General features: G+C 38.9%; 1 protein-coding gene across 1 annotated transcript in view; it reads left to right on the top strand.

The window, feature by feature from the left end:
* Positions 1 to 25,118, top strand: part of KIZ (kizuna centrosomal protein) — a 128,532-nt gene that overhangs the window by 45,659 nt on the left and 57,755 nt on the right. Inside the window, 2 exon segments of the mRNA XM_045981581.1 lie at positions 545 to 1,190; positions 1,559 to 1,877. Coding sequence (XP_045837537.1) covers positions 545 to 1,190; positions 1,559 to 1,877 — 965 coding nt within the window.

The following is a 25,118-nucleotide window of genomic DNA, read 5'->3' as shown; positions in this document are numbered from 1 at the left end:
TGTGATTATTTGAAGTTTTTTTAAATATTATGCATATACTAGAAATAGAATTTTGAAACCTCCTATAGTCCTTTGTGTGTATCTCTCCCTCCTTCCTTCTCTCTTTCTTCTTTTTTTTTGTCTAGTATCTAGCTCTATTAAATCCAAGCTTCTCTGTGAAAAGTGGTTAGAACCCTCAGCTTTTTAAAAATTGTGATAAAATATAACATAAAATTTACCATTTTAACCATGTTCAAGTGTACAATTCAGTGGCATTAAGTACTTTCACATAGTTGTGCACTGTGTGCATCCATTTTTGAAAAATGCAGACTCCATAGTTGCTGGACAATATTTGTTTTGTGAACCAATATTGTTATTAAAATTAACTAGTATGGACTGTAGTGTGTTTCTGACATTTTGTGGAAGCTGTGAGTTTTATAAAACGAGGTCGGTGTTGATTTCAGTGGTCATGCATCCTTTTCCTCATTTCATTTCAGAGAATAACCTAAACAACCTATTTGTTTATCCACAAGATGTTTAATTCACATCTCTTTTGGTGTCGCAGGTTGCAAGACAGGCGGGAATTAACTCGGGGACAGCCATGTCAAGAGGATTGTATCAACCAGCAACAATCTTTATGGGCCGCCAAATGTCAGCTGTCTCAAGCATTGGAGGTTTCAGTACAGAGCAGAAATCTCCCCAGCCCACAAAGAACTTTTCAATTCCTGACCCACATTCACACCGACAGACAGCCCAGAGCGGTAATGTGACAGACAGCTATGTAGTACAAACTAATAGTGACACACAGCGCTTAAATAAGTCTGACAAAATAGATGGAAAGACATCTCTTCAGACTGGTGAGGAAACGCCAGTCATAGCCAGCGCATTGTCTGAGAAGGAACAAACTCATTGCTTGCAGATAGGAAGCAACACACGTCACGGCGAGAGTAGTTTATCTGAAGGCAAAAAGTCTGCTGAACTCCATTCCCCGTTACGGGAAAGATTAAGTCCAGAGAACAGAACCACGGATTTAGAGTGTGACAGTTCCAGCAGATCAGCAGGATCAGAGGGAGAAATACTGACACAGAAACATATTGAAGTCAAGGAAGAAAGAGCCAGACCGCCAGTCTCTCCGATATCAGTCTCAGAATACTGTGCATTTGAAAATAAGTGTTCTCAAGAGAAGGATTCTGCTTGGGAAGGTTTCTCAGGTGGGGTGAGAGGCTGAGCTTGTTTGCTGATTTTTGTTGGTGTTTAGTTTTTGGGGTGGTAGCATTCTTATGTAAGAAAAACATATACTCTTTAATTTTTTCTCTGTCGAAAAAAGCAAACCAGTGACTTGGCCAGCAAATCCATTCTAATGAATTCTTGAATTTAGGCATGGAAATATTTTCGTAAGCTAATTTGCTGACTTTAAAGCCCACTGTGATATTTTTATTGACTTTTCATGTACTATAGTTAGTTGTGGATTTTTTCTGCATGTATTTAGCTGAGTAATTCTGCCTGTGAGGCAGAACATGTTTACCTCGCTTCTCCCTGAAGTTAGTGATCGGTAATCTGTGCATATCCCCTCTTACAGATCATCTTCCTCCCAGGGACCCAGAGTCACAGAAACCCTTCAGAAAAATGCAGGAAGAGCAGGAGGAGAAAAGTTTGAGCAGCAGCAGCAGTGACCTCACAGTCTCTGTAAGTGAAGATGATCTCATTTTCAAGAGTCCAGAACCACAGCCAAATCTGAGTGACAAGATGGAAGGAGAAGATGGAATAGAGGCCTTAAAATTAATCCACTCTGAGCAAGAGAGAGATGCCCTATCCACCGAAAAACATAATTGTATTTTGCAAACCCTAAGCTCTCCTGATTCAAAAAAGGAATCCTCCACTAACTCACCACCAAGAGAGTAAGCCATTCAATTTTTATTTTTTTACTGTTCTGTTTTTAATTATAGACATTTTTAGAGACTATTCCACTGGGAATGTATTATTGAACTCTCAGCCATGGGTGGGTAAATTCCTTAAGTCTCATAAACAGTCTTTTAGATAAGGTCTGATTTTTCTCTTCTTTTTTTTTTAATGAAACAGCTTTAAAAGTCTGAATATCATTGAATCATGGTGATTGGCAGTTTATAATTATATCCTAACAGTTTCTAGTTAATTTGTAAGTCATTCCTCCCACACCCTGCCTTCCAGCCTTTTAGAAAAGAAATCATTTTTGAAGTTGTGGTAACACAGGTGACAAATAGTTAAACTTACTAGGAGTTCATCTTTAGAGGCTAAGAACTTTGTATCTGATTAATTTGCTTAATCCTTTTATTCCTTGCCATGGTATCACATGGTTAAATATGAGTTTACAAGTTCTGTTACAAGTATTTCTAAGTCAGCTTTCCTTTTCTGAATATAAAAATGAGGACACTGGTATCTTTAATGTTAAATAGGAACAACATCTATGTTATACATTCTGAGCACTTACAATATTCACCTTATAGGGGCGCCTGGATGGCTCAGTCGGTTGAGAGTCTGACTTTTGGTTTCGGCTCAGGTCGTGATCTCAGGGGTCATGGGATAGAACTGTCTTAGCATTGGGCTCTGTGCTCAGTAGGGAGTCTGCTTGAAAAATTCTTTCCTTCTGCCCCTACCCCCATTCATGCATGCACATTCTCTCTCTCTAAAAACATCTTTAAAAAATAATATCTAACTCATAAAAGCTCATTTATGATTTTTTACTACTGACTTGTATAGAGAGCATAGAAACTGTTAGAAAACCAATTCTGCGATAAAAAGTAGCATCACATCTCTTGTAGGGATAAGAGGAACCTAAGTAAACAACCTAAGGTAGACCTCGTCTTTTAAAAACAGGGAAACCAAGGCCAGGAACATAGGAGTGACATTTGAACCATTCGGGGAGACCTATACAGCCTACCTCCCCAGCCTCCACGCTACCTCCAGAACTTTCTTCTATACCGCAATGGTGTCACTCTTTCTTTTCAATCAAGCATCTCAGCAACAGTGAAAAACTAAGTAGGCATTCTTTTTTTTTTTTAAAAAAGAATTTTGCTTTACTAGGTAGGCATTCTTGCATGTGAGTGTATATATTCTCTTTTAGAGCACTGTTATTGTTTTCAACATATTGCTTTTTACCACTCATAATCTACTTATGTGAAAAAGTTTAATTATAGTCTGATTGACTCCAAGCTGGCATTCAAGAAATATTTATTAAGAGCACCCCCAAGTACAAACCAAGTACAAAGTACTTGCACTATGGATGGTACAAACCTGTCCTGGTTTGTTGCAAAGGCAAGCCAAATGGGTTTTTCTAGTCATAATACTTACTTCTCTCCCATCAAAGAGGTACAGGTATTACATCATACATCATCAGAAACTTTATTACTAGAGAAAAATAATCGATTTGGGGGTTTGTATTCACAGGCTTCTTTTTATAGCAACTCATTGGCCAAGTTAGTACTTTGGTAGGCTAACCAGGGGGCTGGTGTACTTACTCAGGATTCATTCTTTTTCTGAGATGAAAAACATTGAGTATGTGTGTATACATAAACAATGTCACAAACATTGAGTATATGTGTGGAATTAAGAGCATTCTATCCCTTTTTCTTCTATATGAATGCCTTTTTCCTGTGACCTTAAAGCCAAGCTCCTTGGAATTTGGGGATATGGTTTTCCAAAATTTATCAGGAAATATGGGCACTTGGGGAATTTTTAAATATTTGCCTTAAAAGAATACCCCCAGAATGAAAGGTCAGTCAGCACTGGTTGATATTTGTGCTATCAGATTTGAGCCTATTGATTTTTTGTGGTGAAAGTACTCCCCATGAATAGGTTGAAAGTGGTTTTAAATGATGCTGGTTAACCTGCTGAGATTCCCACTGCTTTTGAAGCCCTACTTTGTCTTACTTATTATTTAGCTTGAGCTACTCTTCTTTGCTTTAAGGGTTAATTATCAATCTGGGGTTATAAGCATATTTATAGAGCTGACACTGTGACCTCAAAGGTTCATTATCTCAGTTTACTTTAGGGTCTTTTGGGGGCTTAGAGAAAAGTCATTTGAATGAATTTTAGTTAACAAAGATGAGATGGGACAAAGGCAGACACATAGGAAGATACAAACAGAAAACCATTACCTCTGATGATGATAGTTATGATGTTTTAGCACATCTCTGTGCCAGCTGAATGCTGTGTTTGGACATAAAACTTGGTCTTTAGCTTCCCGGCAGTAAAAGTGAAAAAAGGAGTACAGTATGCTGAATAGTTTCCATCTGAGGGGAAAAATGAAGCCAAGGATTATTTTTGTGTTATTTGGTTTTTGTTTTGTTCAGAAAAAAATTGAATGGCTCTTTTGAAATATAGTTCACATACCATACAATCCACCCATTTGAAATGTACAGTTCAAGGGTTTGGGGTATATTACATTACTGATTTGTAAAAATTGTGCTATAATATAAAAAACATTTTAAAAGTACCACCTTAAGCATATAATTTACTGTTAGCACCATATCGTGCAACCATCACCACTATTTCTAAAAGTTGTTCCTCACCCCAAATATAAACTCCATAATCAGGAAGCAGTGATTCTCTATTCTTTCCTCCTCCCAGTCTCTGGTAACCTCTAATCTACTTTCTGTCTATGAATTTGTCTATTCTGGTGGTAATTATACAATATTTGACCTTTTGTGTCTGGCTTATTTCAGTTAGCATAAGATTGTTGCAAATACCAGAACTTCGTTGTATTTTATGGCTAACTAGTATTCCAGCATATGAATATACCACATTTTATATACCCATTCATCTGTTGATGGACACTTGGGTTGCCACTACCTAAAAGCCAAGTGTTTTTGAGAAGCTTCATAACCCAATCCCATGGCTACTTCCAGATATTGAATTCTGGATTCCTTCATCACAGGTTATAATTAACCCTTCTCATAAGAAAGCATACTAAAATGAAACTGAGAAAAAAAAATGTCCAAAAGAATATTGCTATTCTTTAAGAGTAAATAGTTTGCTGCAAACGTTGGTACAAAGCTCCATGATTTAAAACACCAGACATTTATTACTTTTCACGTATCAGGTGGTTGGCCCAGTGTCATTTGGGGCCATAGGGATAATTTGGCCATGAGCCCCTCTTCATCCAGGAGAGTAGTTCACCCTGTCACCTGGTGGTGGTAGCAGAGTTCCCAAGACAGCAAGACAGCAAGCCCCAGGGCCCAAGTGCTTTTAGAGCGTCTGCCTGAGCCACATTCACTACTGTCCTGTGGCTAAAGAAAGTCACAGGCCCCAGTCCAGAGTCAACAGGTGAAAAAGTGAAGAGGTCACCTCTTGATGGAATAAGTAGCAGAGTCACATTATAAAAAGTGTGTGTGTGGGCGGGGGAGACACACAGGAAAGGGCAGTTTATGGTCATTTTTGCAAGCCACCACAGTACTTTAGGACAAATTCAAAGGAAGATAAGCTCAGTGTGAGTTCAAAGGGCAGGAAAAGTTTTGCACAGGTGTTGATGCAGCATCTTGAAGGCTGTTGAGGCTTCAAGTAAGACGGCAGTAGAAGGGGCGAGTTAGATATGGAGGAAGAGTGCAGAAAGGCACATGGATGGAGAGAGCACAGAGGGCAAGGGAGGGCAGAGCCTAGGGTGTGACTGAGGCTCACTGAACAGGACTACTTGAAGAAAAGGTTTAAAATGGTGCCTGAGGTGTGTCCAGGAACAGGCCTACAATCAGGTTAATGAAGTCAGAGTTCATTTTCTACCTTTTGCACAACTGCTGAAGGGTAGTATGGTGTGTAACTTCACTTAGGAGGATTAATCTGACATGACTAGTCTCATCAGAAAACTAATCATCCACAATGAAGTAGGCAGAATTCGGAGGTGGCTCCCAAGAGTCCTGCCTCCTGGCATGCACTCTGTATAATCCATTTGCCTTGAGTGTGGTTGGGACTGTGCATCTGATGGATTTCCCTCCCACAATTAGTCTATATTATATGACAGACATGAAGGATTTTGCAAATATGATAAAGTCCCAAAGCAGTTGCTTTTGAGCTAATCATCAAAAAGGAATTATCCAGAGTGGGCCTAAGCAGATCAGCCTTTACAAGGGATTGGGTCTTTATGAAGTCAGAGATTCAAAGCTGCTGGTATACTCTCCTATTTGCCTTGAAACGGTTTGCAGGAAGTTCATTTGCCAACAACCAGTGAGCTTGGAGGAGACCCAGAGTTAGACAAGATTGCAGACCTGGCCAGTGCTTTGATTTCTGCTTGGTGAGACTGAGCATAAGACTCGACTAGCCTAGGGGCACCTGGGTGTCTCATTTGGTTAAGCATCTACCTTTGGTTTTGGCTCAGGTCATGATCGCAGGGTCATGAGATCGAGCCCTGTGTTGGACTCTGTGCTCAGGGGAGAATCTGCCTGAGATTCTCTCTCTCTCTCTCTCTGCAACTCACCCTGCTTATGTGCCCTCTCTCTCTCTCATTATGCTTATGGTACTATATTTAGGTATAAGATCACCTAGATTTTCTCTTATATTATCTTCTAGAAATAGTTTACATTTAGATCTGTGATCCATTTTGGGTTAATTTTTGTGAATGGCAGAAGGTCAGTTTCCACATTCATTTTGTCTTTTTGCTTGTGGTTGTCTTATTTGTTCCAGTATCATCTGTTCATAAGACTATCCTTTTTCCATTGAAGAGTTGAATGGTTTATTTGTGTAGATCTGTTTCTGGACTTTCTATTCTATTCCACTGATCTGTTTACCAGTCCTATATTGTCTTCATTATAGTAGCTTTGTAGTAAATCTTGAAGTCATCTAGTATTAGCCCTCTGACCTTGCTCTTCTTCAGTCCTGTATTGGCTCCTCTAGGTCTTCTGCTTTCCATTTAGACTTTAGAATCAGTTTTTCAATATCCAGAAAAATAACTTTATAAGATTTTGATTGATATTGTATTGAATCCGGAGTTGGGATTCCAAGGGACACCTGGCTGGCTCAGTCAACAGAGCATGTAGTTTTGGATCTCAGGTTCGTGATTTCCAGGCCCACATTGGGTGTGGAGCCTATTTTAAAACAAGGAGGAAGGAAGGTAGGTAAGTGGAAGCAAGGAAAGAGGGGGAGGGGGACAGGGAGGGAGGGAGAGTTGGAAGGAAGGGAGAGAGAAAGGGGGGAAGAGAAAAGGAGAGAAATAAAAGATATAGACTTAGGAATTCAAGTTGATAAAAACTGATATCTTAAAAATGTTGAGACTTCCTATGCCTGCACATGGAATATCTCTTCATTTATTTGATCTTTGGATTTTTCATCAGTTTTGTAGTTTTTTTCTGGTAGTTCTTCTACATATATACTGTTATATTTATTCTTAAGTATTTTTCTCTTTTGGTGCTAATTTAAATATATTGTGTTTTTAATTTCAAAATCCAGTTGTTCATTGCTGCTATATAAGAAAGCAGTTGACTTAAAAAATTATATTCAACTTAATTAAAATATACTGTATTATTATTTTCAGAGGTAGAAGTCAGTGATTCAACAGTTGTATACAACACCCAGTGCTCATTACTTTAAGTGCCCTTCTTAATGTCCATCACCCAGTTACCCCATCGCCCCACCCACCTCCCCTCCAGCAGCCCTCAGCTTGTTCCTATAGTTAAGAATCTCTTATGGTTTGTCTCCCTCTCTGTTTTAATATTATTTTTCATGCCCTTCCCCATATTCATCTATTTTGTTTCTTAAATTTCACGGATGTGAAATTTCACGGAGTGAAATCCTATGATATTTGTCTTTCTCTGACTGACTTCTTTCAGTTAACATAATGACCTCTAGTTCCACCCACATCACTGCAAATGGCAACATTTCATTCTTTTTGATAGCTGAGTAGTAGTCCATTGTGTGTGAGTGTACCACATCTTTTTTATCCATTCATCTGTCTGTGGACATCTGGGCTCTTTCCATAGTTTAACTATTGTGGACATGGCTGCTATAACCATTGGGGTGCAGGTGCCCCTTTGAATCACTATGTTTGTATCCCTTGCATGAATTCCTAATGGTACAATTGCTGGGTAGTAGGGGAACTCAATTTTTAACTTTTTGAGGAACTCCATACTGTTTTCCAGAGTGACTGCACCAGTTTGCATTCCCACCAACAGTGTAAGAGGGTTCTCCACATCCTTACCAACATCTGTTGTTTCCTTAGATGTTAATTCTAGCCATTCTGAACAGTGTAAGGTGGTATCTCATTGTGGTTTTGATTTGTATTTCCCCAATATCAAGTGATGCTGAGCATTTTTTCATGTGTCTCTTGGCTATTTGCATGTCTTCTTTGGAGAAATGTCTGTTTATGTCTTCTGCCGATTTCATGACTGGTTTTCTGTTTTTTGGGTGTTGAGTTTGATAAGTTCTTTATAGACTTTAGATGCTAGTCTTTTATCTGATAGAACATTTGCAAATATCTTCTCCCATCCCATAGGTTGCCTTTTATTTTGTTTCCTTTGCTGAGAAAGCAGCTGACTTTTATATATTAACCTTATATCCTGCAACATTCCTATAATTATTATTAGCTCCAGGAGTTTTTGTTGTTGATTCTTTAGGATTTTCAACATACATAAACATGTCATCTGTGAATAACAGTTTTATTTCTTTCTTCTCAATCTATATGCCTTTTATTTTCTTTCTTCTTGCATTAGCTAGGAATTCTAGTACAATGTTAAACAGGAGTAGTGAGAGGAGATGTTCTTGCCATGTTGCTGATCTTATGGGGCAAGCATCTGGTTCTGTGACATTAAATATAATGTTAGCTGTAGGTTTTTTGTTCTTGATCTGTTGAAGAATATCTGTTCTTTACCAAGTTGAAGAAATTTCCCTTTATTCTTGGTTCACTGAAAGTTTTTATCATGAATGGGTGTTGACTTTTGTTATATGCTTTTTCTGCACCTAATGGTACAATCATATCACTTTTCTTCTTTACCTTGGGATGTGATGGATTACATTCATTGATTTTCAAATAATTGAACCAGCCTTCTGTACCTGGGATAAAATCCAACTGGTCATGATATGTAATTTTTTAACACATTCTTAGATCCAGTTTGCCAATACTTTTTTTTTAAAGATTTTTTATTTCTTTATTTAACAGAGAGAGATCACAAGTAGGCAGAGAGGCAGGCAGAGAGAAGGTGGGGAAGCAGACTCCCTCCTGAGCAGAGAGCCCAATGCAGGGCTCAATCCCAGGACCCTGAGATCACGATCTGAGCCGAAGGCAGAGGCTTAACCCACTGAGCCACCCAGGCGCCCCCAATATTTTTTTAAGATTTTATTTATTTATTAGAGAGAAAGAGCACAAGCAGGGGAAGCGGGAGGCAGAGAGAGAGGGAGAGGGAGAAGCAGGACCCCCCGCAGAGCAGGGAGCCCAGGCCAGGGACTCAATCATAGGAACCTGAGATCATGACCTGAGTGAAGAGAGACGCTAACCAACTAGAGCCACCCAGGTGCCCCAGTTTGCCAGTATTTTTTTTTGAGAATTTTTGCATTTATATTCATGAGAGATAGTGATCTATAGTTTCCTTTCTTATAATGTCTTTATCTAGTTTTGGTGTAAGGGTAATTCTAGCCTTACATAATGAGTTAGGAAGTGTTCTTTTGGCTTCTATCCTCTGAAGGAGATTCTGTAGAGAGTTGGTATAATTTCTTCTTTAAATGTTTGGCAGAATTTGCCAGTGAACTAATCTGGCCCTGGTACTTTCTGTTTTAAAAGATTATCAATTATTAATTCAATTTCTTTAACATATATAGTTCTATTACGATTGTTGGTTTCTCTTTATGTAAGGTTTGGTAGATTGTGTTCTTCTAGGAACTGGTTCATTTCATCTTTATCAAATTTGTGAGTATAGAGTTATTTATACTATTCCTTTATTATCTCTTTAATGCACATGGAATCAATAATGATTGTCTGCCATTCATTCAAACATTTGAATATTTTCTTTTTTCCCCCCGTGGTTAGCCTTGTTTTATGGGTTGAATGTTTGTGTCTCCCAAAATTCATATGTTGAGGGGCGCCTGGGTGGCTCAGTCAGTTAGGCAGCCGTCTACCGCTTAAGTCATGGTCCCACGTTCCTAGGTTTGAGCCCGGTGCTAGGCTCCCTATTCATTTGGGAGCCTGCTTCTCCCTCTCCTTCTGCTTGCTGCTCCCCCTGCTTCTGCTCTTTGTCTCTCTCTGGCAAATAAATAAATAAAAACTTTATTAAAAAAATTCATAAGCACTGGAAGTTGAAGCTCCAGTGCTGCAAGTGTGACTGTATTTAGAGATATGGCCTATGAAGAGGTCATCTAGGTTAAATGAGGTCATAAAAAAGAGGCTTTAATCTGATAAGGCTGGAGCCCTTACAAGAAGAGGAAGAGACAGCTGGATAGATGGTTATCCATTTTGTTGGCTTTTCTTTTTTCAAAGAAATAGTTTTTTATTTTGTTGATTTCCTCTGTGGTTTTCCTGTCTTCAATTTCATTGATTTCTTCTGTAAATTGTATTATTTCTTTTCTTCTGCTTACTTTGGAAAATCTTCTCTTCTTTTTTTTCTAGTTTTCTAAGGTGGAAGATTAGATTGATGATTTTAGACCTTTCTTCTTTTCTAATATATGTGTTCAGTGCTATAAATTTCCCTGTAAGCCCTGATTTGGGTACATCCCACAAATTTTGATAATTTGTGCTTTCATTTTCACTTCAAAATATTATTTATTTTCTCTTGAAACATCTTTGACCCACGTGTTCTTCAGAAATGTGTACCTTTAATGTCCAAATATTTTTGAGATATCCTAACTATGTTTCTGTTATTGATCTTTAGTTCAATTCCACTGTGGTCTGAGGGCATCCTTTCTATGAATTATGTTCATTTAACTTCTTTGGGGTGTGTTTTTTGACCCAGAATATGGTTTGCCTTGGCAAATGTTCCATGTGAGCTTGAGAAGAATGTGTATTTTGCTGTTGTTAAGTGACATATCCTATAAATATGTTAGTTAGATCCAGTTGACTAATGGTGCTCTTCACGTCAGCTATATTCTTGCTGCTTGTTTACCTGCTGGATATGCCAAGTTACAGAGAAGTGTGTTGAAGTATTCAATGTAATGATTGCTTTACCTGTTTCTCCTTGCAGTTCTATCAGTTTTGCCTATGTATTTTGGTTCTCTGTTGTTCGGTGCATACACATTAGAGATTTTGTGTATTCCTAGGTGTAGTTTTTTGGATATTTATCCTGCTTCATGTTCTCTGATCTTCCTGAGTCTGTAGTTTGGTGTCTGTCATTAACTTTGGAGAATTCTTGCCCATTATTACTTCAAATATTTCTTCTGCTCCTTTCTCTCTTCTTCTGATACTCCCATTATTTGTATGTTACATCCTGTGTAATTACCTCACAGTGCTTGGATATTCTGTTCCTTTTTCTTTTTTTCATTGTTCTTTTTCTTTGTATTACATTTTGGGAGATTTGTACTAATGTATCTTCTGGCTCATTGATTCTTTCCTCAGCTAAGTACAGTCTGCTTGTGAGCCCATCACTGATATTTTGTTTTGAATTGGATGTTTATGTTTTTGGTTTTGAAATTAGGCATACCATTTTAAATTAATAATTCTTTTTAAACCCCTGTATGAAGGAATCAAATTGTTCTTCTAATTATAGTACCCTAATCGGAAATCATGTTCTATTATTCCATTTTAATTCAACCAGAATATTTTGAATGCCTCTTAGGCCCAAAGCTCTGTATTGTGCAGTATGGGGTGTAGCAATTTAAAATATGGCCACAAATTCTTTTTTTTTAATTTTTAATTTTTAAATAAACATATAATGTATTATTAGCCCCAGGGGTACAGGTCTGTGAATCGCCAGGTTTACACACTTCACATCACTCACCATAGCACATACCCTCCCCAATGTCCATAACCCCACCACCCTCTCCCCCCAGCAACCCTCAGTTTGTTTTGTGAGATTAAGAATCTCTTTTGGTTAGTCTCCCTCCCGATCCCATCTTGTTTCATTTATTCTTTTCCTACCTCCCAAACCCCCCATATTGCATCTCCACTTCCTCAAATCAGGGAGATCATATGATAGTTGTCTTTCTCCGATTGACTTATTTCGCTAAGCATAATACCCTCTAGTTCCATCCACATCGTTGCAAATGGCAAGATTTCATTTCTTTTGATGGCTGCATAGTATTCCATTGTATATATACACCACATCTTCTTTATCCATTCATCTGTTGATGGACATCTAGGTTCTTTCCATAGTTTGACTATTGTGGACATTGCTGCTATAAACATTTGGGTGCCCGTGCCCCTTTGGATCACGACATTTGTATCTTTAGGGTAAATACCCAGTAGTGCAATTGCTGGGTCATAGGGTAGCTCTATTTTCAACATTTTGAGGAACCTCCATGCTGTTTTCCAGAGTGGTTGCACCAGCTTGCATTCCCACCAACAGTGTAGGAGGGTTCCCCTTTCTCCACATCCTTGCCAGCATCTGTCATTTCCTGACTTGTTAATTTTAGCCATTCTGACTGGTGTGAGGTGGTATCTCATTGTGGTTTTGATTTGTATTTCCCTGATGCCGGGTGATGTGTAGCACTTTTTCATGTGTCTGTTGGCCATCTGGATGTCTTCTTTGCAGAAATGTCTGTTCATGTCCTCTGCCCATTTCTTGATTGGATTATTTGTTTTTTGGGTGTTAAGTTTGCTAAGTTCCTTATACATTTTGGATACTAGCCCTTTATCTGATATGTCGTTTGCAAATATCTTCTCCCATTCTGTCAGTTGTCTTTTGGTTTTGTTAACTGTTTCCTTTGCTGTGCAAAAGCTTTTGATCTTGATGAAGTCCCAATAGTTCATTTTTGCTCTTGCTTCCCCTGCCTTTGGCGACGTTCCTAGGAAGAAGTTGCTGCGGCTGAGGTCGAAGAGGTTGCTGCCTGTGTTCTCCTCAAGGATTTTGATGGATTCCTCTCTCATATTGAGGTCCTTCATCCATTTTGAGTCTATTTTTGTGTGGTGTAAGGAAGTGGTCCAATTTCATTTTTCTGCATGTGGCTGTCCAATTTTCCCAACACCATTTGTTGAAGAGGCTGTCTTTTTTCCATTGGACATTCTTTCCTGCTTTGTCAAAGATTAGTTGACCATAGAGTTTCTGGACTCTCTATTCTGTTCCATTGACCTATGTGTCGGTTTTTGTGCCAGTACCATACTGTCTTGATGATGACAGTTTTGTAATAGAGCTTGAAGTCTGGAATTGTGATGCCACCAACTTTGGCTTTCTTTTTCAATATTCCTTTGGCTATTTGAGGTCTTTTCTGGTTCCATATAAATTTTAGGATTATTTGTTCCATTTCTTTGAAAAAAATGGATGGTATTTTGATAGGGATTGCATTAAATGTGTAGATTGGTTTAGGTAGCATAGACATTTTCACAATATTTGTTCTTCCGATCCATGAGCACAAATCCGATTTGTATATTTTGTTTTTGTATTCTGCACCTTTACTGAGTCATCAGAATGTAAATGCATTTTTAAATCATATAACCTGAAAACAGCCCAAGCTTGACCCATATCCAAGGTCAGGAAGATAACAGGAATCGATAAAGGAATCTGAGACAGGCTGCAGGAAAGAACGAGGAGAATTAAGAAGTTGTGCTGTAGGTGCCAAGTGGGGTGTTTCAGGTGGTGTTTAGAAAGATTAAGTAACCTTCCCAGGTCACAAAGCTAGTCAGGGGTACAGCTAGCATCCATACACAGAGATGCCAGAATTCATGCTCAATTTCTGTGCTCTATCACCCAAATCACAATCATAATGACAATGGTATCCTTTAATAGCACCCACTCTGTGCCAGGCACTGTTATAACACCATTGTAATCCATTTATTCCTATTATTATCACCATTTTACAGAGGGGGAAGCAGACACAGAGAGGATATATTCAAAGTCACAAATCTCAGTGCATTTTGAACTCGGCTTCCTAGGTCCACAGTCTGCAGTCCTAAATAGTATGCTGGACTGTTTCCCAGTAACACTCTCCTGTCTAAATAACTGGAGTGTCATCAAGGATAATATTTCATAAGGTTGAATAAAGAAGCTCAGGAAGCAAATTAGATTCTTTAATTAGAAAAAGAAAAGAAAACTAATCTGTGGCAATTTGACCTTTTGCTCTGTACACATTGATTTTTGTGCCTTCAAGTTTCAAATGAGCTGCTCAAGTGCTATGCCTTTCTTCACACTTGAACAAAGGACTTGTAAAGTTGCTTTGTTTTTTCTCCTCCTGGAGTATGACTGCAAGCAAAATGTAATGCTGTCTTTTACGTTAAGTCAAATGAAGCCTTGGTTTCTCAAGGACAAAAAATGTGATCACATAGATTGAATCTCATCCAATGATACTAATATAGCACATCTTCAAAGTTAAACATAGGAAGGAAGTTTTTGTATCTGAGAAAGTTTTGCTACTGGAAATCACATTTTCAGGAATTCTAAGTTATAACTGTGTTCCTTTAGAACTTACCCTAAATTCACTTAAAGAGGAGCTGGAAAATTCAGCATTGCTTCAGATAGGATGATGCCTTCAGATATCTCGGTTGCTTTTTTTCTTCACTACTGCCACTTGTTTTTCCAGGACATGACCTCTAACCCTCAGTGCAGTGGCCTCCTGAGTTTTTTCTTGCCACCCCACAGATTCTGCCCTTTGTTCCCAAAGTAAGGTTGTGTGTTACACTTTTGGGAAAATAACTCAGTGCCAGCAGGTGGGGCCATCGGTATATCTTCTTCATGTTCTACTTGGCATGTCATTCTCCAGTTTTCCCTTTGCCTCTTGTTTTTAGCTAATCTATTTTGATCTGAAAATTCTGAGACTTCCTTTATCCCTACTTTAGTTAAAATTTGAAAAGTCCAGAATCAGATTTCAAAGAGGGCAGTAATTCTAATACCTGATCATTAGCAAAACAGGCAGTAATCACAGTCATTGTTACTGCTATCTGTGCAGGAGATTAAAAAAAAAAAGAAAAAAAAAAAAACTCCATTGGCCATCTTGAACCTGATTCCTTAGCCTTTGCCAGCCATCCCACCCTACCTGCTGGCCTGGGTCAGAAGAAGAAGTGACCTATGGGGAACAAAGGCTTGGGGAATACTTAGAAGCACTTGTGAAGTTACAGCCTGAAGAACTTCTTTAAACATTTTTCACAAGACAGGCCTATCAGTGAAGATTCCAAAAATATTTGTTGATTACTGATTCCAGTTCTTAAATGCTCATGTGTATACTTACGTTTTCATTCATTTCAAGTCAATTTGCAAAGCTAGAAATAGATCCATTTTCCAAGTTTTCAAATGTGTGGGCCTATTTTATATCTTAGAATTTCTACTGCATCAATAATTATGCTCCTTTTCTCATTCATAATTTTATGTCTGCCCTACTTTTTTAATCAATTAACCCTGCATGAGATTTGTCTATTTTGTTGATTTCTTCAAACCAGATTTGATCCCATGGATTGCTTTTTTTAAAATCTCATTCATTTCTGTTATTATCTTTATTATTCCTTTATTTCTTTCTTTGGTTTTCTTATGTGGTTCTTTTGCCAAGGCTTTAAATTTCCCTGAATACTGCTTGACTTGCACCCCACTGGTTTTGACAAGTAACACTATCAATGTCATTCAGTTTTAAATATTTTAATTTAATTATCTTATTGTTTGTAAATAAGTATTAAACTTTCTTCTTTGACACAGTCATTATTTAGAAGTTTTATTTTACGTTCTTAAACACTGAGAGAAAGAAGGATCATCTTTTTATTTTAGATATCCAGTTTATCACATTTTTGGCAGAGACTGTATTCTGAACAGCACCTGCTCTTGGCCTTTGTTGATTGGTCACAATAATGGACAGTTTTTATAAACACTCATGTGTGCTTGAAAAGAATGTATATTCAACTCTTTGTTAGATGTAAAGTTCTATATGTTTCCATTAGCTCAAACTTATTAATTACATAGTTCTAACCTGCGTATCCACTAATTTTTGATCTACAAGTTTCTGACCTCTCAAAATCTATTGTTAGTATTTTTACATTCTGGACAATATTTTACATTCCAGTATTTTACATTCCTAGACAATATAAGTACCTTAGACACTGTACCCACATTTATTCCCTGTGGGTCTATTTTCTTTTGTTTCTTTTGGTTTTTAATCGCTGTCTTGTTTTTTTCAAATCTCTAGTAATTTTTGAGTGGCTATTATATAGGAGCATTTTCAAAGTGATTTCAGACCTGGGAAGTTCTCCTCCTCTGAAGAGGCAGAATACTTCTGGCAGGTATCTGAGGCAGAAGCAATCCTGGATTCTTTCATCCATCTATGAGGATTTTGATGGTTTGGAGCCAGACTTTGGTCCCTTTGACCACCAGACTATTGTGTTTCACCCTTATCTGCGGGAAGTAGCCCTTTGAAGTTCCAGTTCAAAGTGTGGGTGATTTATTAGGGTTCCCTTCTTTAGTATTAGGGTTCCTTTCTTTAGTAAACCTGAACATCAGTTTTTATTCTCCAACTCTGGGGTGTTATCTGAAGCTCTGTTCAGCTTCTCAGGCTTTCAGCCTCCTGTTCTGAATTGGCACATGCCCTTCAAAGAAAAGTTGCCCCACATATTAGGTTCATTTCTCTGAATTTCCTTTTTTCTACATTTTGATCCTATACTTCGTCATTACCTATCTCTCTAATGCTATCAGGGAGATTTTTCAAATAAGTATATGTATTTTCTTGATGTAAGGCTTCACCTGCATTACCTAGGATGCCATTAGGAGAAGCTGAAGTCCTTGTCAAATAGACTTTTAAAAATAAATGTTATTATTGAAGTATAGCATATATATCGGAAAGTGAACAAATCATGATATTCTGTTTGGTTACTTATCACAGAGTGAACACCCCTGGTAGCCCTGACCTGTCAAGAGATGGTATCAGCACCCAAAGCCTACCCTGTGTTCCCTCTCCCTTCTCCCTCCTCATTGCTCCCACTGACTTCTGCTTCTTTTCTGAAGACCAGGAAACCAGATATCATTTGGCCCCTTTCAGTTTTAATTGTGAAATACATTGCTTTGGCCAAGGCCTTCCTAATTTGGTTTGCGTTTTCCCCTTTATTAATTAATTTGTTATTTCTTTATTTATTTATTGCCTTTTCCCCTTTAAATCTGTTACTTGGAAGGTTTTCTCCCCTTCCATTTCATCTTTTTTCCTCTGTCTGAGCCCTCTCAAGTCTTCTAACAATTTGTCTCTTTAGATTGTACACAATACTTTCTTGTTTCCCTGTGTGCAGTTACTAGAGAGCCTTCCAAACTCATGACTGTCGGCTGACATGTAGAATATGCTATTTCAGAATGTTATGTTTTATACACATTTACAAAGAATCATCCAGAATATGAAACTGTTGTCTTACTTTTATTTTCTCCCATCAGGCTAATGCTATCTCTAATCCCCTTTCTTTAACTAAAGATGATCATAAGAAACAAATCAGGAATCCATTTATTTAGTTAAAATGTTCTCTTGTTCTCTGCCTGCTGTAGACATGTTGTGAAATCACAGGAGGAATGGCAGAACTGTGACCTCTGTGATTGTCATCTTGGATCTCCTTTTGGCTAGTATTACAATTGACTAATTAAACTTAACTTCTGGTTCTCACCTTCTTCATCAGATTAATTTTTTTCAGGTAAAGAACCTGGTACAGGGGCTGGCCCATGTTGTCATTTGATAATTGGTTAAAGGGAACCTGACATGATGTTTCTAGAAGTCAAGATGCAGGGACATACATGAAATGAAACAGGAATGGCCAATTTTTTTTTTTTTTAAGTTAGAAATGAACTTGGCTTCTGTTTCTCTTACTTCTGACTCTCGGCAATTTGGTAAATTTAGTTTCTCGCCTCAAAGAATCCAAATCATGACAAAATGGGTATTTTGTTTTACTTAACTCTTTTCCTTGAGAAGTGTGTTGGGTATAATGCACTCACTGTAAGTATAGTTTGTACTTAACATCAGTATATAAGGTCACTGCAAACCCCAGAAATCTGAGAGTTCACCCAGGAAATTATCATCCATATATGTATGACCAGAAGGTTTCCTAAAAAATGAGGTACTCTCTAGAAAAAAAGATACAGGCATACCTCGATTTTATTGTGCTTCAATTTATTGCGCTTCACAGGTTCTGCATTTTTTACAAATTGGAAGTTCAAGACTTTACTGGGAAGTAACTGCTGATGTGGTGGAAATAACAAGGGAACTAGACTCAGAAGTGAAGCCTGAAGATGTGGCTGAGTTGCTGTAATCTCATGATCAAACTTTAACAGATAAAGAGTTGCTTCTTATGGATGAGCAAAGAGTGGTTTCTCGAGATGGCATCTACTCCTGGTGAAGATGCTATGAAGATTGTTGAAATGACAACAGAGGTTTTAGCATAGTACGGAAACTTAGTTGATAAATTAGTGGCAGGGTTTGAAAAGATTGATTCCTGTTTTGAGACAAGTTCTCATGTGGGTGAAATGCTATCAAACAGCATTGCCTACTACGGAGGAATCATTCATGAAAGGAAGAGTCAATTAATGCATCAGACTTCATTGTTTTCTTTTAAGAAATTGCCACAACCACCCAAGCCTTCAGCAACCACCACCTCAATCAGTCAATAGCCATCAACATTAAGGCTAGACTCTATGCCAGCAAAAAGATATGACTCACTGAAAGCTCTGAGGATGGTTAGCATTTTTTAGCCATATTTTAAAATTAAGTTATTTACATTGCCTTTTTAGACATAATGCTATTGCACACTTCATAGACCACTACAATATAGTACAAACATAACTTTTATATGTACTGGAAAATGAGAATATTCTTTTGACTCACTCTATTATGATACTTGCTTTATTGCAATATTCACTTTATTGAGATACTCTCTTTATTCTGGTGGTCCACAATATCTCTGAGGTATGCCTGTAATCAGGACTGAAAAGTTATCACAAAGGAAAATTAGAGACTAATCAGCTGTAGGAGTCTCTAAAGCAAGAACATATGAGCAGCAAGAACAGGATCAGCCTGCAGCCCAGGAAGGGGAAGGCTCCAGGCAGAGCGGGGTAGTTCCATATCTAGTACTGATATGGGGAGAGAGGCACTGAGTCCAGGGGATAATAACTTGGGAGGTGTCCCCTGGAGTGGGTCAGTGGTGTTTTACCACACTTCACCTGGCCTACCTGAATTCTTTAATATTTTGAGGATTAGGCTTAAGGTTGTTCTATAAACTTGATATGCTAATATTTATAATAATAGTGATAATTTCTCTTTTGTTTGAGTGTTGTGCCAGCCACTTTATACACATTAGCTCATTCGTGACAACAGTCCTATGCAGTAGAGGTGTCATTACCTGCATTTTACTGATAAGGGGACCCAGAATCTCTTCAGGGACTGCTTTTCCAGTGCCTTCTGCACTCAGGAAGGGCAGGTGAGCCAGGCCAGCTTTCCTACTTTTATGGCTCCAGAGCTCCCTCTTCTGTGGTTCTCCCATAATGTTCCTAAGTGTGGCTTCTTTCTTTCTCTGATCCCTCACCTCTTTCCCCTCTTACACTTTTAAGTGGAAGGATTCTTTCTTTCTTATTATCTCAGTTCAGCTCAACTCAGAGCTCACTTCTAGCACTTTCTTCTTGGTCTGAACTCTCCACTGTATGGGCATTTAGACCAGAGAGGTCCTCGAGTCTCAGGGCCTGCGTCACTGCTGCTCCTACCCCCGCTGCAGCCTCTTTTCTCACCCTTGAAACTGGACCTGCAGACCCCCTTCCAGATGGGCTGCTGTCCTTTCAGTGTGAGCCACATGTCGATGTGGAGGCTCTCATGTTCTGGGGGACATCATATGTCCCTTTGCTGTCCCTCCCCTTCCTTCTGCACAGTTGCAGGTGTAATGGGTTGGGTTGCTATCAAGAGTTAAGTCACACTGCCTCACATTCTGTCATCTGATTTTGTAATAGATGTAACCCATGAGTTTTTGGTTTGCTCTCCTAATTGTTCTCTTTCATTTTATAAGGGAATTCTGAGAGATTTTTTAAAAAAGACTATGCTGATCCTATTTTCTTTTTACCATTTGATACTTCAGCAAATTACAACATTTTGTGGGAGATCTCCCTATGGAGTGGTAAGGTGCCATGCCCCAGCTCTCTGGGAGTCAACCAAGAGATGGAGTGGGAAGGGAGGAAAGGAGGGTGGAGACAGAGAAGGAAGGCTAGTGAGATAATGCTGCAGACCAACACTTCTGCCAAGTAGGGAACAGCAGTCAGACTAAATCCTGCTAGGTGTGTAGCTAAACTAGACCTCTTTCAATACAAATTTGAGATCTGAAAGTAGTTTATTCTGAGTGGACAAATTTACCATGGTTTCAGATGTTGGAGAGTAAACTCTGGGAGTCATGTCCTGGTTGTTTAAGACTCAAATAAGGTAGGAGAGACTGGAGCATGGCCAAGTTTCCAAGAAATTAGGGCTAATAGCAAAGGGCCTCGGGGAGAGGTCACGTGTAGACATGGCCATTAATAGGCCCAGCTGAGCCTGAAGTCATCCCAGCCCAGTCTGTCGGTGGAAGTATAGAAGCTTCCAAGTAGTTAGAGTCTCCTGAATTCCAGGTCACCCCTAGATGTTCAAGCTGAGGTCCCAGACCATAGAGCAGACAAGCCACTTGCACTGCTCTCTGTCCAAATTCCCAATCCATAAAAGCATGAGCATAGCAAGTTGTTGGTTTTTGTTTTACACCACTGAATTTGGGTTAACTTGCAACACAGCACTAGACAACCAAAAGACTGGTGGTGATTGGTTTGGCTGGTTGAAGGAGATTAGCTATTCCAGACGGTGGGCGGAGGGGAGGGGGGTTGGGGGGTGGCTAAAGTGTGAGCAAAGGCCCAGAGAGAAGCCAGCACAGCCCAGGTCAAGGGAACTGTTATTGACTCCCACTGAACGTGGCTCCTGTGGCAGAGTACGGCACACATTCAGGAGCTGCAAGGGTCTTTTCTTCCTTCCAGTTCCAGGGACCGTTTCTTCTTCCCTCCCCTCCAGGGACAGTCCCTGGTCTTGTGTCCTATGGCCAGCCACTGCAAGAGCAAGGATCCTGCTATTGCTCATATTTATAAAAAGGAGATATGGTGGGGGCCAGCGTAACAGGGGCAGGATTGTCATTTTAAGATACCTACTTAAATTCTTTTCAATGAAATATGAATCTGAATTACTGAAAAGTCATCTATCAGGTGCCATTTGAGTGGCCGACTCTTGATTTGGGCTCAGGTCATGATCTCAGGATCGTGGGGTCAGACTCTACACTTCAGTCTCCACATCAGACTCTGTGCTCAAAAGGCGTCTGCTTGAGGTTCTCTCTCCTTCCCTCTCCTTTTGCACCTCCCCCAACTTGCACACACTGTCTCTTTTTCTCTCTCTCTCAAATAAATAAGTGTTTAAAAAAAGAAGAAAAAAGAAGAAAAAGACATCCATAAGAGGTTTTTTTTTCAAAGTTAGTTTTTTGCCTTTTTGAGCATTCATCTATAAATTATCTTGATATATCAAGTTGCTGCTGGCTACAAATACCCAGAAATGCTGTTTCAAACTGCCTTAAATAATAAATGTACTTATTATTTCTGGAAGTCCAGGAATAAAGCAGGCCCTGGGGTTGGTTGCTACTGCCCTTCGCTTTTGTCCTCAGAGACCTGGGTCCTTTCTCTTTCCTTGCCCTGCCATCCTCAGTGCTGGCCTCATGCTAAGGCCAGGAGCACAATGGCGGCAGCAGTGCTATTAATGGACTGAATTATGTCCACTCAAAAGTCATGTTGAAGCCTTTGCCCCCAATGTGATGGTATGTGGTGATGGAATCTTTAGGAGGTGTTAGGGTTAGATGGAGTCATGAGGGTAAGGCCCTCATGATGGGACTAAACCCTTACAAGAAGTGACATGAGAGAGCTCTCCCTGTCTCTCTGCCATGTGAGGACACAGTGATAAGGCTTCTGTACAAGCCGCAGAGAGTGTCCTCACCAGGAACCAAGTCAAACAGCATCATGATCTTAGACTTCCTAGCCTCTAGAACTGTGAAAAATAAATATTCTATTTAAGCCACCCAGTCCATGGTATTTTGTTATAGCAGCCGAAGCTAATGAATACAAGTACCAAGAACCTCATCTTGACACCACAAAGATAAAGAGATACCAAAGATAGAAAGACACTTACTCTTCTCCAGTCTCTTTGTTAGCAGCAAGGAACGTCTTCAGTAGACTCCCCCTAACATCTCATTGACTGAAATTCAGTCACATATCCATTCCTAAGCCAATCACTAGCAAGGATTATTATAACAGACTGAGATGAGAGAAACCTTCACTGTAAGGCACCAGATAATTAATATTTCAGGCTTTGCTTCTCCTCTTCCCACCCCCATTCCCTTTTCTCCCCCTTCCTCTTTTTAAATCTTAGCTCAAGGGTTGTACAAAAGAAGGCTGTGTCTGGATTCTATCACCCCTTGCTTAGACTAATTGTGATTTACTCCTGAACTGGTGTTACTTGAGGGGGAGGTTGATTCCTGAACAAAACTGAGGTTCTGTGAAAGGAAAGAAAGGAGCTGGACATTGAATAGGCAACCACAGTGCTGTTACACTTGGTTAAAATAAGAGTTTGTGGATCCAGGAAATAGGCAAAGGAGCTGTGTCCAAGGCAGAACTCAAATTTTTTATAATGAATAAGTACTACTTTTGTAATCAGAAAAATAAGTAAAATAATTTTAATTATAATTAATTAATTTCCAAAAATAATTAAACTGAAAACAAGCCCTCAAAACTACCTTTTTAAAAAATTCTAAAGTTAGATTGAGGTTACACAATTCTATGAGTATATTAATAAAAAACATTGAGTATATACTTTAAGTGATTTCTATGTTATATGAATTATATTGTAGTAAAACTGATTTTTTTTTTAATCTTCCAAATTCCAGAGGTTTAAAATACATGACTTAAAAGTCATGTCTTACAGCTCTGTGGTGTTTGCCCTGTGCAGGCAAAGGCACCTTTGTTTATTATGGCTGGTTTCATAGCTTTCACTGATGGCCTTGAAAATCTTCCTATAGTGGGGATGCTTTTAATGACCGCTTTTTGGACATATGTATTAAATATCCTTCAGGCCGTAGAAGGTATTTTGTATTTTATAATCAAATGCTTAGCATGCTTATAATAAAGATAAAAAATAGTACAGGGGTGCCCGAGTGGCACAGTCAGTTAAGTGTCAGACTCTTGGTTTCAGCTCAGGTCATGATTTCAGGGTCCTGATATTGAGCCCCACGTTCAGCACGGAGTCTGCTTGGGATTCTTTCCCTCTTCCTCCCCCTCCCTCTCTGCCCTTCACACCATGCTCACACTCTCTCTCACTAAAATAAGTATAATCCTTAAAAAAATAAAACTGATGCAGAAGCAAGAAATTACTGAGTATTTTTGTCCTTTTAATGTATTTTAAACCTTATTTACTCTTTGTGTCCATTAGGACTCTTTCTGTTGTTCAGTATTTCTGTATTTTAAATCGTTCTAAGTCAAAGGGAACTCTACTGGCATATAGCAAGAAGTCCAGTGGTAGAAAGTCTGTAGGCTGGCTTTACCCAACACTCAGATGATGCTACTGGGCTCTGACTCCTTTTTCTTGGTTCCATTTCTCTTGGATTGGCTCAGTTTTCAGACCCTGCATCCTGGTGGCCTTTGCCCTGGCATGCTGAGCCAGAGTCTTGCATTGGCTCTGATCCTGTCATTGGCTCTGACCTCCTCCACAGTCACTGTAGCAAGGGGAGAGCACCAGTGGCTTACACCTGGACCCCATGCTTCCCCCTGAGCCCCATCCGAGGTGGTAGGATGGAGGAGTGGTAGTTCATCAGAGCAAAACTTAGATGTTCCAAGCTGTTGGGCAGCAAACCGCCACACTTCCTTCTCTTCATTCCTGACTTCACTTCTGCATGTTGTTGCCTATTTTATTCCTCCTCCTTCAGTTCCTTGTGACTCATTTTTCTTTTCATTCTCTTTAACTTATATTTCTTATAGGCGTCTGGAAAAACCAAATGCATTTTAAGGTGGGATTGGAAAAAGAATATTTGAGCCTGATAGCTGAATGGGAAAATTTCCCTTCAGTGAGAACTTTTGTTACGAAGTTTATCTGGACAGGACAAGCAGATAAGACAAGGAAAAACTCAAAAGTTAAGCAAAAATCAAAACTTTGATATGTTTATTTGTATTCTTATACTTAATCTCACCATTTTGTCTCCTAGTTGGGAAACTGACACCGCTGCCTTAACCTACAGGAGAGATGTGAGGAGCAGTTTTGAATCCTTTCAGTTAGCTGTCTAACTTTTTTTTTATTTTCCTTTGTCAGTGTAAATTTATCTTAATTTGCTTGTCATATTGAAGGACAGGCAGTGTGTTTGAATCTGCTGCTTAAAACAGTGCTGTTTGATTTTTTTATTGCAGTGACTCTCAGATATATTTCAGCACAATTATTCTGCAGTTAAGTAAAATGATCTTTTCCAAGTTGGTGGGAGAATGAATTTTTGTAATTTTGAGAACTTTCTCAAAATCATTTTACTAAAACTTTGGTACCTGCTACTGCCTGCCTACTTGAAGATAAAATTCATGAGAGTAACAGATGAATAATAATGAACTGTGAGAACAGCTGATCTTGTTAGCTTTGACAGATTGTTTTTTTAATCATGGGTATATGTACTCATGGTTTGATTTTTATATTGCATACATATATTAATTGCTTATAAAAATGTTTCCAATATATATGATGAAATTAAATATATCAGTATTTCATGCTGTTTTGCAAATAAAGTTCTGTGTGTGTCAAGTGTTGTGCCACTTTAAACATTGGGAAGCACCACTTTCTAGGACAAGTGAATCCCTGAAAGAATTTCTGGGATAGAATCATGGGGCCAATGGTCCTTACTGATAAGCTGTGTTACGTATTAAAAGGACACGCTCTAGACATGGTGGTTTGGGAGCATTATTACATCTGTAATCATGAGCACACTTGGAATTGGTTCCCACAGTTTTGAAAAGTATACTTAGCAGGAATCATGGATGTGCTCGCCCAACAGCCCTGAACTCTGACACTGACGAGACAAGCCTTTTTACGTGGTTGCC

The sequence above is a fragment of the Meles meles genome, chromosome 16, assembly GCF_922984935.1.
Source record: "Meles meles chromosome 16, mMelMel3.1 paternal haplotype, whole genome shotgun sequence".
NCBI classification, from domain to species: domain Eukaryota; kingdom Metazoa; phylum Chordata; class Mammalia; order Carnivora; family Mustelidae; genus Meles; species Meles meles.
Note: the sequence above shows the minus strand (reverse complement) of the source record. Positions and strands in the feature narration are given on the sequence as shown.